The sequence below is a fragment of the Podarcis bocagei genome (genome assembly GCF_964188305.1).
Source record: "Podarcis bocagei genome assembly, chromosome: 3".
NCBI classification, from domain to species: Eukaryota; Metazoa; Chordata; class Lepidosauria; order Squamata; family Lacertidae; genus Podarcis; species Podarcis bocagei.
The window spans coordinates 102,521,985-102,538,355 of record NC_138127.1 but is presented as its reverse complement, the minus strand read 5'-3'; the positions used below and the strand labels follow the sequence as shown (position 1 = coordinate 102,538,355).

The following is a 16,371-nucleotide window of genomic DNA, read 5'->3' as shown; positions in this document are numbered from 1 at the left end:
GTTGATTAAAATACAACTTAAAAAACAAGATTAAAATGCAACATTAAAACATTAAGATGCAGCCTCTTCACAGGAGGAGAAAAGGAAAAAAGAAAGAGGGGGGGAGGGAATCAAATTGATTCTAAGCCAAAGGCCAGGCGCAACAACTCTGTCTTACAGGCCCTGCGGAAAGAAATGAGTCTCATGAGACAAGAGTGTTCCACCAGGCTGGAGCCGGTGTTGAAAAGGCCCTGGCCCTGGTTGAGGCTAATCTGACTTCCTCAGGGCCCGGGACCTCTAGGGTGTTGCTATTTATGGACCTTAAGGTACTCCGTGGGGCATCCCGGGAGAGGCGGTCCCGCAGGTACAAGGGTCCTAGGCTTGTACTTGGTCTCTTCCAGTAATTAAAAGAATGAGATTCTAAAAGTTGTTATACATTCTTTAAGGTTTCAAGGATGACAGCAACAGTTCCAAAGAGACCAAGAGCTTTGAGTACGATTTAATAGGTGTAACTGTCCATACTGGAACAGCAGATGGGGGACACTACTACAGCTTTATCCGGGATATTGTTAATCCTCATGCATACAAAAACAACAAGTGGTGAGTCAATAATGTTCAATCTTCAACTCGTGTCGCAGTAGATGATTTGTTAGCAACCCCCCCCCCCAGGAGTGCGGGAGGAAAACTGTATGCAAAAGGGGAAGAGGGAGCATTCTTGATCATCAAATGATGGGTTTGATAGTACGTTTGAACTGAGCAGTAGTCTTTTTTCAATAGTTTTAAAATATATATTTTCAACCTTACATGTTTTCAGATTTAGTTCTCTTCATTCTCTCCTGGCTTTTGTAGCATTTAGCTAAAATGTGTCATCTAACTCAGTAGACGAGTATGCTCATACTGTATTTCTTGTAATTTCACATCAAGAACTCTGAGGAATTACAGCCATATTCCATCCAGCAGAATATAAATGTTTGGTTTGATATAAATTGGCTTGATACATGAGTGTAACGTGTTTGTGTTTTCTAGGTATCTTTTCAATGATGCTGAAGTAAAGCCATTTGATTCTGCTCAGCTGGCTTCTGAATGTTTTGGCGGAGAAATGACAGTGAGTTGTAATCTCTCTCTTTTACAAGGTCAGAAAGGCACCCACATAGTTGTAATCCCCACTGGCACTTTTTAAGCAGAAAGAGAAACAGCAGAAAACTGGTACTGTGCCACCTTTCAAATACATTGTGAACTTCTGTAGAGCCTATAATCACTGTATGAAATGCATAAACTAGGTTAGATTGCTGCAGTAATCTAGCCTAGGGGTTACCAGAGCATAGATGACAGATGTTAGGCTATCCCTGTCTAGATAGGGGCACAGATGAGCCACCATCTGAAGCTGATGAAAGGCCACCTGAGCCTCAAGGAGCAAAGGATACAGAAGTAGCCTCAAGCATCTGAATAAATAAATCTTCCTTACTTTCAAGTCAGAGTCACTTTTGTTGTGCTTTGGGATGGGAGTGATGCAAAGGGGCTGAACATATTTGGAGATACCAGTTCACAACTGTAAGAGCCTCACATTGCCATGACTTTTGAGTAGGTGCAGTTATGCCAGTCACATCAGATATGTTGCGTATTTTAATTACAATGTAGGTGCTAGATTATTTCCACACTTCACAGTTGCACCAACTCATAACAAAATCGAACTTGGAAAGTTAGAGCCCTTTTTTGTTCTTAAGGACTTACAATAATGATCAAAGGTGCTGTAGCTGGAAAATCAATCATGAAGCTATGAAGAGAATTACCGTATTTTTTGCACCATAACACTCACTTTTTTCCTCCTAAAAAGTAAGGGGAAATGTCTGTGCGTGTTATGGAAGGAATGCCTACGGGTGGCATGCCTACGGATTTTCCTCCTCTAAAAACTACGTGGGTGTTATGGTTGAGTGCGTGTTATAGAGCGAAAAATACGGTAAATTACTTCTGTGCCAATAAATGGGTGTAAAATTGGGGTTGGCCTTTGTACCATGTCGTGCATGCAAAACAGCTATGACAGAAAGGATGGATCTTTTTTTTTTTAATAAAAAAAAACTTTTCCTTCTTTCAGACAAAGACGTATGATTCTGTTACTGATAAATTTATGGATTTCTCCTTTGAAAAGGTACTTTGCTTTATCCTTCAGTTTTAAAAAGAAACTCATGATAATCTTTCTCCCTCTTTCTGTTTTGAATTAACGCTGTTGGGTTTTTTGCTTCCCCCAGACCCATAGTGCATACATGCTCTTTTATAAACGGATGGAGCCAGAAGAAGAGAACGGCAAAGACTACAAATTTGATGTTTCGTCCGAGTTGCTAGAGGTATATATGGCTACATTTAAAATAACAATGCAAACTTTTAAGGATTCTTTTTCCGACTATCTTTATTAGCAGAATTAAATTTTATCTTGCCACTTTCAGCCAGCCATTTGCTTTAAGCTCACCAAGTGACTGATTGTCTTCCCTTGATGGAGCTGCAAAATGGGATGTAATCAAATTAGTGGCTACAAATATTTTGCTGGCTTATATGCTGTACTATGGCTCAAGGACCATGAGTTTGTGCCTGTGTCAATGAGTTCTCACTGCACTGTGGCACACCAGGGTGTCAAAATACAGTCAAACCTCGGCTCCTGAATGCCTCTGTTACTGTACGTTTTGGCTCCCATACACCGGGAACCCAGAAGTAAGTGTTCTGGTTTTCGAATGTTTTTTGGAAGCCAAACATCCGACGCGGCTTCCGCTTGTCGAACATTTTGGAAGCCGACCTGGCTTCCAGAACAGATTAACTTCGACAACCGAGGTTTGACTGTATCCAAAAAGTTAGAAAGGATGCTTAGCATTATGATTGCTAGGTTAGTTGAGTACTTTGATTTAGATAAAGCATTGGGAAGAGCATGCAGCTCTGCTGGGGAAAAATGCATTCTTTTGTATGCAGGCGGTTCAGTTTTCAGTCCATGGCATCTCCAATAAAGAGCCCTAGGGACAAGACTGGGAGAAACCTCTGCCTGGTACATAGGGAAGCTACTGCCAGTGATAATGAAGAATGCTGAGCCTGACTCTGTATATGGCAGTTTCATATACCATATTTTTTTGCTCTATAAGACTCACTTTTCCCCTCCTAAAAAGTAAGGGGAAATGTGTGTGTGTCTTATGGAGCGAATGCAGGCTGCGCAGCTATCCCAGAAGCCAGAACAGCAAGAGGGATCGCTGCTTTCACTGTGCAGCGATCCCTCTTGTTATTCTGGCTTCTGAGGTTCGGAATATATTTTTTCTTGTTTTCCTCATCCAAAAACTAGGTGCGTCTTATGGTCTGGTGCATCTTATAGAGCGAACAATACGGTATTAAAAAAAATGTGGCTTCGATCCTAAGATAAATATGCTTAGGATAATTTTTCATGGAAGCTAAAGGTTTTTCATCCCCTATACAGCCCCCACACAAAAAACAGAGTTTGGCCCTCTTGAACAATATGAGATTGGGGGTGTCTGTAGAGGAGGGATAGTCTTGGGATCCAAGCCTGTGAGTGGAACCCAACTGCACCGTTCCATTTGTGCAAACAGGATTTCCCCTTCCACTCCTCTCACCTGCCGCCCCGCCCCCTGCCACCACCCAAAATCTGCTCTTGAGGGTTGGGGCGCCCTGCAGAGCAGATTAAGGAGGTGCTGCAGGACGGAGGAGTGGAACATGCAACTCCATTGCATCCGCTGGAGCAACACTGGATCCCATCCTACGAGTTTGGCATTGTTTCTTTAAGAGAAGACACCATGGCCTGGTAGGTTAGTAGTGAATCATGCCGCCCTGTGAGTTGCATGGAGGAAAATGAGGTGAATATAAACACCAAAGCAGTATTGATCTTTGTGGACGCGGAGAAAGCCTTTGATAATATTTCCTGGAGCTTTATGTTAAAGAACCTTCAGGGGATGGGGGTAGGTAAAGGTTTTGAGAATGGTATGGCTGCAATATATTCTGAACAAAAAGCTAAATTGATTGTAAATAATGTAGTGACGGAGGAACTTAAGATAGAGAAAGGAACACGACAAGGGTGTCCAATCTCCCCATTACTTTTTATTTCAGTCCTGGAGGTGTTGCTGAATATGATAAGGGAAGACCAGCAGGTCAAGGGTGTCCAGGTCGGAGCTAAACATTACAAGTTAAGAGCGTTTGCAGATGACCTAGTATTGACTTTGCAAGAGCCAAACGCTAGTACGAAAAAGGTGTTAGAAATAATACAACAGTTTGGCCAGGTAGCTGGATTCAAGCTGAATAAACAAAAAACCAAAGTCTTAGGCAAAAATCTAACAGATGCAGAAAAGGAGAAGTTCCAAGAGGAGACAGGGTTGACACTGGTTAAGAAGGTGAAATATCTAGGGGTCTATTTGACATCAAAAAATGTGAATTTGTATAAAGATAACTATGAAAAATGTTGGTCGGAAATTAAAAAAGACCTAGAAATTTGGTCAAATTTGAAACTGTCAATGCTAGGCCGAATCGCTGTGATTAAAATGAATGTACTGCCTAGAATGTTATTTTTGTTTCAGACCTTGCAGATCCTGGATAAGATGGAATGTTTTAAGAGGTGGCAGAAAGATATTTCAAAATTTGTCTGGCAGGGCAAAAAGCCCAGAATTAAATTTAAAATACTGACAGATGCGAAGGAAAGAGGGGGATTTGCCCTGCCGGACTTGAAATTGTACTATGAGGCAGCAGCATTTTGCTGGCTGAAAGAATGGATGCTCCTCGAAAATACAGACATCTTAGATCTGGAAGGTTTCAACAACTCTTTTGGTTGGCACGCATATTTATGGTATGATAAAGTTAACAGTATTTTCAAGAATCACATTGTTAGAAAAGCATTGTTTAATGTTTGGAGAAGATACAAAGACCTTTTGGAAAACAAAACCCCTAGATGGGTCTCACCAGTGGAGGCCAAAGCAGTGAAGAAACTCAATATGGAGGTCGGATGGCCGAAGTATTGGGAAATTTTGGAACAAGATGGAGATAAGTTGAGATTGCAAAGCTATGAGAAACTGAAGCATAAGGTACAAAATTGGTTTCAGTATCATCAAATAGTGGAATTTTTCAAACAGGACAGGAAAATTGGTTTCCAGATGGAAAAGTCAAAATTAGAAACTGAACTGCTAGATCCTAATACTAAGAATTTATCCAGAATGTATAATTTGTTGCTGAAATGGAATACACAGGAGGAAACAGTCAAATCAGCCATGATTAAATGGGCACAGGATGTTGGCCATAACATTATGTCAGATGACTGGGAATGGTTATGGAACACCGGTATTAAATTTACGGCATGTAATGCCTTAAAGGAAAACATTATGAAAATGGTGTACAGGTGGTACATGACCCCAGTCAAGCTGGCAAAAATTTATCATTTGCCCGATAACAAATGTTGGAAATGTAAAGAGACTGAAGGTACCTTCTACCACCTTTGGTGGACATGCCCGAAGATTAAGGCTTTTTGGGAAAAGATCTATAATGAAATGAAAAAGGTACTTAAATGTACTTTTCCTAAAAAGCCAGAGGCCTTTCTCCTGGGCATTGTCGGCCAATTGGTGTCGAAGAAGGACCGAACTTTCTTTATGTATGCTACAACAGCAGCAAGAATCCTCATCGCAAAGTATTGGAAGACACAAGATTTACCCACTCTGGAAGAATGGCAGATGAAAGTGATGGACTATATGACATTGGCTGAGATGACAGGCAGAATCCGTGACCAACGAAAAGAGACGGTGGAAGAAGAATGGAGAAAATTTAAAAGTTACCTTAAGGACTACTATAAACTTAATGAATGTTAATGTGCTGTGGTTTTTAGAAACAAAGGGATACAGTGATATAAGATCAGAACATAGAGAGGACTAAGATGACAGAGGTTGAAAAGTAACAATTGGGAGTTGCTACAAAACTTTGGACATTGGGATGCAGAAAGGGGAGGTATGGGGAAGTCCCAGAAAAGAGGTTTATGAAAATATGTTATGAATTTATACATGTATGTTTGTTCTTTCTGTGTTTGTTTGTCTTTAAAAATTCTGAAAAACCAATAAAAATTTTATAAAAAAAAAAAAAGGAAAATGAGTAGACCAGGCATAGGCAAACTCGGCCATCCAGATGTTTTGAGACTACAATTCCCATCACCCCTGACCTGTTAGCTAGGGATGATGGGAGTTGTAGTCCCAAAACATCTGGAGGACTGAGTTTGCCTATGCCTGGAGTAGACCATAGCCCGGGGAGAGGGAGGGGAGAAAGATTTTCAACATGTATTCATTGTTTTTTCTTACCTTGCCTGCTCCAAATACTCCCAGGACAGGGTAGATAGATAGTTTCTCTCTCTTTCTCCCTGTCTGTCTTTCCCTATCACTGATCTCACACCTGCTTTACATATCAGCTAACTTTGAACTATTGTGTTAAGTTTAAATTGCTGTGTGAGAGAGAAGGTTCCTTACTGAAGGCTTTGTCTCTTGCTTTCTGAATTGTATGGCTCTGAAGGAGTAAACAGCTTTGCACTTGCTTTTTCTCTTCAGTGGATATGGCACGATAACATGCAGTTTCTTCAAGACAAGAATATTTTTGAGCATACATATTTTGGGTAAGCTATGCCTAACTTGAGAACATTTAAAAAAACAAAAACAAAACCTCTTACCCACATTTTAAAATTCAATTTAAGTAACTGATAACATATTTATCTGGCCTAGGTTCATGTGGCAATTGTGCAGCAGCATCCCCAGCACTTTACCAGATCCAAAAGCGGTTTCTCTGATGACAGCCAAGGTATGATTCCTTATCACATTTTTAAAGCCCATCTTTTACTGTTGGTTCTGTGCACTCTGTGTGACTGTCAATTCTTGTCTTACAGTTAAGCACCTCTTTTGTCCTCGAAACATTTATTCATTCAAAAGAAAAGGTACGTTGCTAAATATAACACAGCCATAAAATTGCTTAAGAAAAATTGCTACCCTTCAAAATAAAAAAATTCCTTCCAGTAGCACCTTAAAGACCAACTAAGTTAGTTCTTGGTATGAGCTTTCGTGTGCATGCACACTTCTTCAGATACACAGTACCCTTCAGTTTGTGGAAATGAAAACAAAGCAGAATTTGTAATAAAATTGATTTTGCCTCAAATGATACATTGATTCAGGCTCCAAATGTAGGCTTTTTGTAAAACCCTTTGAAGCAGCATGGACCAATTTGTTATATATGTACTTTTCCTTCCCCAAGATTTGGTCATCTTTACTTCAGACTTCATAAAAGATTAATCCATATACACAGACTATATTGTTTCATAAGCAAATTAAATGTGTTTTTAATGCACAATGCATGCAAATGAATGTATACAGACGTACCTTGGAAGTCGAACGGAATCCATTCCAGAAGTCCGTTCGACTTCCAAAACGTTCGGGAACGAAGGCACGGCTTCTGATTGGCTGCAGGAAGCCACGGAAGTCTCTTTGGACGTTCGGGTTCCAAATAATGTTCAAAAACCGGAACAATCACTTCCGGTTTTCGATCGGGAGCCAAAACGTTCGGCAACTAAGCAGTTTGAATTCCAAGGTACGACTGTATTTTAGACTATATAGCCCAAGATGACTCTAGCATGTGACACAATTTTATTAAATGGAAACACTTTCAGTAAGGAAGATGTGGAAGGGTACCAACCATTCCTTGTGAGATACCTGTTTCTTTTAACTTAGAGGCTACATTTATTTTTATGTAGCCACGCAATACCACTTTTAGGTTTCATTTACTGTTCTTCTCTCTTTAGCCTACAATGCTTCAGTGGATCGAACTGTTAACCAAACAATTTAACAACAGCCAAGCTGCTTGTGAGGTAAGATTGAAATGAACATTTTTAAATTGTAGTTTGTGCCGTAAGAGATGAATATGATAGATTATCCCCAAATATATTTATTTAGAGGAGACCTAAGACAATAATTAGGCATTTACTAGCATTTCTTGAATGATTTTTTTTTCTTTTTCATTTTATCATGTAGGCTAAAAGGAAGGGTAAACATTTTGGATCAGGCAAAACATTGTAAGAAGGGAATGTTGATATTCTGAACAGCGTTTGGTGAGACACCAATGTATGAGAAGGCCATAAAAAGTTGCAGATATGTTGGTGTGGTTCAACGCAGCCTTTGAGTGGTGCTGATGGAGATTGTGGTCCAAAGTATCTACATTATATCCAGGCTTCTCAGTCTGGTCTGCATATCACAAACCAGAGTGCCTCATAAGCAGGGAGCAACAAGAGATAGAGCTTGTCGCATAGTAACGCTTGCAGAACCTCTCCAGGGTTCAGACTTTGGATCTAGCTCATCACTGTAGATCACATTCTGCTAGAAGGCAGGGAAGGCTAAGTTCTTTATGTAAAGAAAACTCTAACTTAATCCGTTCAAATTAAAAAGGAACCTGTAAGTTCTGGCCAAGGGGTGATACCCCCCTGCCCCCCAATAAAACTCTGACCTTTAAAGCCCTAAATGGCCTCGGTTCTGTATACCTGAAGGAGCGTCTCCACCCCCATCATTCAGCCCAGACACTGAGGTCCAGCACCAAGGGCCTTCTGGCGGTTCCCTCCCTGCAAGAAGTGAGGTTACAGGGAACCAGGCAGAGGGCCTTCTCTGTAGTGACGCCCACCCTGTGGAACGTCCTCCCATCAGATGTCAAGGAAATAAACAACTATATGACATTTAGAAGACATCTGAAGGCAGCCCTGTTCAGGGAAGTTTTTAATGTCTGATATTTTAATGTATTTTTAACCTTCAGTTGGAAGCTGCCCAGAGTGGCTAGGGAAACCCAGCCAGATGGGCGGGGTAGAAATAATAATACAGTGGTACCTTGGGTTAAGTACTTAATTCGTTCCGGAGGTCCGTTCTTAACCTGAAACTGTTCTTAACCTGAAGCACCACTTTAGCTAATGAGGCCTCCTGCTGCCACCGCGCTGCCGGAGCACGATTTCTGTTCTCATCCTGAAGCAAAGTTCTTAACCTGAGGTACTATTTCTGGGTTAGTGGAGTCTGTAACCTGAAGCATCTGTAACCTGAAGCGTATGTAACCCGAGGTACCACTGTAATAATAATAATAATAATAATAATAATAATAATAATAATAATAATAATAATATACCGTACAGCTTTATTAAGGTATAACACATTAGAAAAGACTGTTTCACTTAAAAATAGAGTGTGAACTGAATTGTGAACAATGTGTGTTTTTCTTCCCAGTGGTTTCTGGATCGTATGGCTGATGATGACTGGTGGCCCATGCAGATTCTAATAAAATGTCCCAATCAGATTGTGAGACAGGTGAGCAATATGGATCATGCAATCTGCCATGTAAAATAATTTTTGCTGTTTGAGATTAAGCTGTCTCTTGTGTGTAGCCATTTTTGTTCTTTTCCCTTTCCTTGTTACGCCCAGAAAATCCTGGGCTGCTGTGTTCTCTGTCCACTAGTAAGCTATAATTAATTTTAGCCATTTAAGCACTCAAAATGTTTAATGCCTTCAATCTGCCTGCACAGTTAATCCTTCTATACAGTTGAAGTGTTCTTCATAGTTTTCCAAGACATTAGCTCTGAAGCAGTTTGGCAGCTTTGGGCCTGCTTTAATACCGAGGAAGAACTGGGTGCACATGTTCACCTGAGAATTGAAGCCCATGTACAAAATGGATTGCAGAAGAGTTACTTTTAGATGTGCCATTTTGCAACAGGTGGAAGCCTGCTCACACAGACAGCATTGTATACAACCCATTCAAAACATTTTTTCCTTTTGGTTGGCTGGACATCCACTCTGAAACTCGAAAGCTTGCTCAGTATTTTATGACACTTCCAATTTGTGCTGCATATAGTTTCCTACTGTGGTTTGTGGCTTTTTCTTAACACATCAATGCTGCTGCCAGCAACTTTACGTGTGTTTGCAAACATGTACATTTACACTTAAAACATCTCAGCCAGTTGTATCCCTCTTTTAACTGGTGGGAATTGAAGGTTGTCAAAGTAGACCTTCAAGGTTGGGGGATCCAGAATCTGGCCTCCTGGCTGAAATCAGTTCCCTGTCCCAGCTCTATAATGTCATGGGTGAAGTGGTATTTAGGTACATGAAACACAAGATCAGTTTAGTCATGGCTGATTCTTTGAACAATGCAGTCCTAGAATTCTGTTTTTTGAAGTCCTATTAAAATTATTGGTAAAGTCCCAAACAAAGTCACCCTCCAACTCATTATTTTGCAGATGTTCCAGCGCTTGTGTATTCATGTGATTCAGCGGCTGAGGCCTGTCCATGCTCATCTTTACTTGCAGCCAGGAATAGAAGACTGGTAAAACATTTGTACCTGATAATGTTTTCTTCTTAAAAGTTATTTCAGCTATTCAAAACGCTTGTTTTATTATTAAAAGCAATCATTAGAAAGCATTAAGAAATACATAATCAGACCTTTCTGTTTCAGGCTGCTTCCTTTGTTTTTATACTGCTGCGTGGTCACAAGACTGAGTAAAATGGAACAAGTTCTAAACAGCTTCCCTCTGTAGACTGTTTTTTGTCATCTTCTTCAGTGTAGACTGTTTTTTGCCTTATCCTATGCATGTTTGTATTCTGAAGTACGTCCTACTCAGTTCTGTAGGACTTTTTTTAACCATATAACCATGCATAGGATTTCAGTCTTAGCTGTAGTACATAGAATGCCTGAGGATAATGCAGTATGCACATAAACATGGAATCTTTGAACATCCCTTTAGATTGGCCTGAGGTCGCTTTTGCCTGCAGAGTCCTTAACAATACACTGAATGATTCAAATTGAAATGTATTTTCAGTTCGGATGACATGGATGGCCCTGTGGAAGATATTGGTAGTCGCTCGTGCGTAACCCGCTTTGTGAAGACTCTGTTGTCAATTATGGAGCATGGTGTGAAACCTCACAGTAAACATCTCACAGAGTACTTCGCCTTTCTTTATGAATTTGCCAAAATGGGAGAAGAGGAGGTGAGTGCAGCTTTGGTTGGTCTGATTCTCTGTGGACTCTGCAGTTTCTATTTGGGTGTGTGTGACCATGCTGCTGTGCCATCTGCTGTCTCAGATTTTTGTTACTGTACACATTTTTAAAATGTTTGTGCCTTCATTATATATAGTCAGAGAGGGAGAAAAGCCAACCTTGGGATGGGAGGTGGGCCATAAATAACTAGAATCAGTAAATATACTGTATTGCTTACACATTCCAATAATTTTCAACTGTTTCCAGAGCCAGTTCTTGCTTTCACTGCAAGCCATATCAACAATGGTCCATTTCTACATGGGAACCAAAGGACCTGAAAATGTAAGTCTTAAGATTTTCACCTTTCTGACCAAGTGATAATGTTTGTTTCCACACACCTCATGCTGACCACTTATTAAGTGAACACTGAAATGATGGAAGTAGCTTTATTAATGTGAGCCCTTTTTTAAGAGTCGTTTTTGTAAACTCTGTTTTGTGGTACCTGGGAGTGCCTTGAAAGTTCTTACACAAGAAGGTCACTGACGAGGACGAACTTTGGCTCCTTTCCCCTTTCAGTGCAGGGGTCCCTATAGGTGTATATGGTGCTCCATAATGTGGGAAGATGGTTAAAGCCCAGGAGGTCTGGCCCAAACCCCATGTGGGCTTGGAGTTGAATTCTTGTCAATGCGCTTCACTTAAAAGGCTTGTTGGAAAAATAACGTGAAAGGACAATAAAGGCAACACCTGTCTGATGCATAATGGGAGGGCGTTCCAAAGGCCCTATTCCTACATTGTATGGGATGGATCCCCTGATAAGCTTGTATCTGTCGGAAGCCCTCTCATTAAGCTACCCTTGTGGTTAAGTCCTGATACAGAGTAACTTGGTTGATTATTATAATAAATGGCCTTTATAGTTAGTGCTTTCTTAACATTCCAAGGCTTTCACATAGATTACCTTAGAGCAGTGATGGCCAAACTTGGCCCTCCAGCTGTTTTGGGACTACAACTCCCATCACACCTAGCTAACAGGACCAGTGGTCAGGGATGATGGGAACTGTAGTTCCAAAACATCTGGAGGGCCAGGTTTGGCCATCACTGCCTTAGAGACATTATCCCAGTGGGCTTATATTACTACCCCATATTACAGAAGAGGTCTGGACCAAGAGAATCTCAGGGAGTGATAAAGTGAAAAGGTTAATCTCTCACTCAGACCTGCAAGGTGATTTCTTTCAGCTTGCCATGAGAATTACATGTATGTTGTTGTTGTCCGTCCCATCCCCCCGTCCCCCCGCCTGTCCTTTAGCCACAAGTTGAAGTATTATCAGAAGAAGAAGGAGAAGAGGAAGAAGAGGAGGAAGATATTCTTTCTTTAGCAGAAGAAAAATACAGGCCTGCTGCCCTTGAAAAGATGATAGCTCTGATAGCTCTTCTGGTTGAGCAATCCCGCTCAGAGAGGTAAGGAGCAGCCACACGCAGGCACAGCTTCTCCCTTGGGTTTACAAGGGTGGTTCAACCCGTGGCCCTCAAGGCCTTTGTGGCAGCCTTCAGTTTAGTGGGCTGCCCTGGTTTAGACTCTTGTTTAAGTGCAGTTAGATGCAAAACTCTGGGTGCACTCACCTCACATATTTTTTGAGTGGTGCCTCTTGTACAATGAGCTGGGCTGACCACTGGAGGTGGCTGGTGGTGGGGCTCCTAAAATCCATAGCGAGAGTAGTGGAGAGATTGTACTTATCAGCAGCATGAAGCAGGCAAAGTGAGGTCCTACCTCTCTACAATCTGTTCTGGCTCACCCAGAGGAGACTTTCTGTATGTGCAACCTTGCATGGATCACTCTGAGAGAATGAACATTACAGGAAAGCAACTCTTACTTTTTCAAGCCCGGTAGATGGATGAAATGAATCAGTTTGGTTTTTTAAATTGTGTTTTTAGGCACTTGACTTTATCCCAGAATGACATGGCAGCTTTAACAGGAGGCAAGGTAAATATATTTGGATGCTGGAAAAGTACTACTGTTTTCAAATGTGCCTTATTAAAAAATGTCTGCTGTACTGACACCTTCGGATTTGTTTCAGGGTTTTCCTTTCTTGTTTCAACATATCCGCGATGGGATAAACATCAGGCAGACCTGCAATCTTATATTCAGCCTTTGCCGGTACAATAACAGACTTGCAGAACATGTAAGTATCAGCTGCTGTCGACTCTGTTTGTTCCAGGAGCTTTACTGGGAAAGTTGCACTGGAGTTGCATATATAATCGAAGTTTTCCTTTCTCTCTTACAGATTGTTTCCATGCTTTTCACATCTATAGCCAAGTTGACTCCTGAGGTGCGTACGGTTATGGTATTGCTACCAATTTACTGGGGACGCAGGTGGCGCTGTGGTCTAAACCACAGAGCCTAGGACTTGCCGATCAGAAGGTCGGCAGTTCGAATCCCCATGACGGGGTGAGCTCCCGTTGTTCGGTCCCAGCTCCTGCCTACCTAGCAGTTCAAAAGCACGTCAAGTGCAAGTAGATAAATAGGTACTGCTCCAATGGGAAGGTAAACGGCATTTCCGTGTGCTGCTCTGGTTCGCCAGAAGCGGCTGAGTCATGTTGGCCACATGACCTGGAAGCTGTCTGTGGAGAAACGCCAGCTCCCTTGGCCTATAGAGCGAGGTGAGCGCCACAACCCTAGAGTCGTCCACGACTGGACCTAATAGTCAGGGGTACCTTTACCAATTTACTGGCCTGACATTTGCGTCTATACCTCTACAGATTAGTATGAGCCTATATAAATCTTTAGCAGCCAGTTCCTCTCATTTTCTCCATTTGTGCCCTCCTAAAAGACCTGGCATTCTCAAGTTAAAAGGGTTGATGGGAAACACCACTGCCTAACTCAGGTGCCAGTCAGATGAAACTGGGCTAATACATTCTTAAGGCCAAGATTTTCCATGCAAAAAGAATAGACTCTGGGGTGGAATTGCATGGCTTAGAGGCTGGTGTCTCTGATTATGCCCTGTCCCTTACTACTATGTAATGAATAGCTGCTGTTCATTCTTGTGGGGAAAAGTGCTGAATCTGAGAACAAAGTATACTTGGTCTGCCCTGACAGTGGGTAGCTTCCATTGAAATGGACCCTATATGGAGGATAATGCCGTTCTGTTCACAGTGCACAGAAAAAACATGCATCTTCCCTTCCTGCCCTCATCTTTCCTTCTCCCCTTGTTTCTGCAGTACACAAATCCTCTGCGCGCACACATGCGCATAAGTATGCCTACAAGCAGGAGTTGAGTACAACAGCACTCTCCCTATTGAGATTCCCAATAACTGGTATTCATAGGAGAATTCTGGTGCTAAACCTCTGCTGTCTTGTGGGGCAAAGGCTCAGGAGTGAACCCTACAAACATCCAGAGTGCAGTCCCTAAGATGGTTAGATGGTGCCTTGTACCATCCTGCAGCCAAGCTGGTACCAGACATATTGCTCTGCTTTCCTTTGAACCATATCAGCGAGGTTGGGAGGGGGTGCGGGGGGGTCTGGGCAGCCCAGGACCTCCATACACACTGCCCAGGCTTGCACCCCGGGGAGGTCACTTCAGTGCCGCTAACAGTGTGGTTTAACTTCACTGCTGGAGGCACACTCCATTGTCTCTTGAGACAGGCGGATGCCAACAACTGCCTTCGACAGTCAGTGTAGAACACAGCCACCATGGCTAGTAGCCATTGATAGCCTTATCCTCTGTGAACAGATACACCGTCATCATCAACATCACGTTAGTTATAAATAATGAACTGAATTTGATGGACTCTGCACAGTGTGGCAGATATAATTCTTCTTTCCACCAAAGGAAGGCAAGTTGAATAGATGCATGACACCAGGGCTTGGCTAAGGACCTCTGCAGTACATCCATAAGCAATTTTCAGGGTGCTTTGCAGTAGCTTTGGAATGTCGTGGCCGTAAATCTTTCAGCTGCATAAACGCACATAAACTGCTCACGGGATGAAATAAACCGTGGATTAAAAGTTGGTTTTCAAGGCATGGCTGAGATTTCCTGATGTGATTCATAGGCAGTATTTCAACATGCCCTTTGTTTATTTTCAACTCTGCAGGCAGCCAATCCGTTTTTCAAGTTGCTGACCATGCTTATGGAATTTGCCGGTGGCCCTCCTGGAATGCCTCCGTTCGCTTCTTACATCCTCCAGAGGATATGGGAGGTAAAGTATTCAGAGCTTATCAAGCAGAGATTTAGAGACTCCCAGCCCTTGTTCATCTATTTCCCACCAAGGTGTCGAGATGGAATAACCTTCAAGAAGAACTGCTCTTAAGCCTTTCCCCACCTGACTGGGAACTCTGGAAATAGTAGCTCTTGCCTTTGGCAAGCAGTGCAGTAGATCTGGGTGCATATTCCTCCATCAGATATTAGATGGTGTTAAGAAAACAGCCAATTCTCTTTTATATTTTTCATTGTGGCACCGAACTATGTGCAGCTGGCATGAAACTCAGATGGTGCAGATCTCTAGTAGGACTGTACACTTTAGTCTTCACATTTGGAGTTCCTGAATGTCTTCTCTCAGAGTCCATAAGTTTTGACATGGTGCATGATTTTCGAGTAATTGCTCCCCATGCAGAAAATCCCCATGGGAGGACTCCACCGCCTGAACCAGTGAACAGTTTGAATTATGCCTACTGTCTTGTACAGGAAGCCTCCCTTCCATGTGTTAAGGGAGTAGCCGATTAGAGACGCAGGGTTAGGGGTATCTCTCCCCAAGTTAGATTTCGGAGCATGGGGGAATACTTAAAGTAGCTAACTACTGTCAGGACTACCTTGCCTTCTGACTCTGTTTCATGAACAGGTATCACATCAGATACCTGCATCTGAGGCAAAACGTACAAGACACTGCACCCCTCTTGCAGAAAAGCACACATGCAGCCTTGTTCAATACCTGCAGTCTTGGCCATGTTCACAATATGTTGAATGCCAGTCAGGAATCTGGCATTTGTGGGTTTGTCTGACTCTTCCATTTTCCCCTTTTTCCTGCCTAGGTGATTGAGTACAACCCTTCTCAGTGCCTGGATTGGCTAGCGGTGCAGACGCCCCGAAATAAGCTTGCCCACAGTTGGGTGTTGCAGAATATGGAGAACTGGGTAGAACGCTTTCTTTTGGCTCACAACTACCCTAGAGTGAGAACCTGTAAGTTGTTACGTGGGAGGAAATTACCCTTTTCTGGTTTTAACTTTTGCACAATTGTTTCATCGTCGTTTAATTGTAAAGGAGAATGTGGGCTCTGCTGTTTTGTTTATTTCACTTAACAGTATTTGAATATTTGGAAGGTCTACCTGTGTTTCCCTTTCTCCTATCTGTATTATGTGTGGTTTTATGAAACTCAAGCTCTACCTGGTGAGGTTTGGTCTGTCTGTTCACCTGT

General features: G+C 42.1%; 1 protein-coding gene across 2 annotated transcripts in view; it reads left to right on the top strand.

Moving 5' to 3' along the window:
• USP34 (ubiquitin specific peptidase 34) overlaps window positions 1-16,371 on the top strand; it is a 110,689-nt gene that overhangs the window by 80,327 nt on the left and 13,991 nt on the right. For both annotated transcript variants that reach the window (XM_081188303.1, XM_081188302.1), the window contains 18 exons: window positions 426-579; window positions 1,006-1,084; window positions 2,072-2,125; window positions 2,226-2,321; window positions 6,534-6,598; window positions 6,705-6,780; window positions 6,866-6,913; window positions 7,772-7,837; window positions 9,228-9,308; window positions 10,232-10,317; window positions 10,811-10,979; window positions 11,236-11,310; window positions 12,272-12,423; window positions 12,898-12,946; window positions 13,041-13,145; window positions 13,248-13,292; window positions 15,055-15,159; window positions 15,989-16,136. In XM_081188303.1, the coding sequence (XP_081044429.1) occupies window positions 426-579; window positions 1,006-1,084; window positions 2,072-2,125; window positions 2,226-2,321; window positions 6,534-6,598; window positions 6,705-6,780; window positions 6,866-6,913; window positions 7,772-7,837; window positions 9,228-9,308; window positions 10,232-10,317; window positions 10,811-10,979; window positions 11,236-11,310; window positions 12,272-12,423; window positions 12,898-12,946; window positions 13,041-13,145; window positions 13,248-13,292; window positions 15,055-15,159; window positions 15,989-16,136 (1,653 nt within the window). The remainder of the gene's footprint in view (window positions 1-425; window positions 580-1,005; window positions 1,085-2,071; window positions 2,126-2,225; window positions 2,322-6,533; window positions 6,599-6,704; window positions 6,781-6,865; window positions 6,914-7,771; window positions 7,838-9,227; window positions 9,309-10,231; window positions 10,318-10,810; window positions 10,980-11,235; window positions 11,311-12,271; window positions 12,424-12,897; window positions 12,947-13,040; window positions 13,146-13,247; window positions 13,293-15,054; window positions 15,160-15,988; window positions 16,137-16,371) is intronic.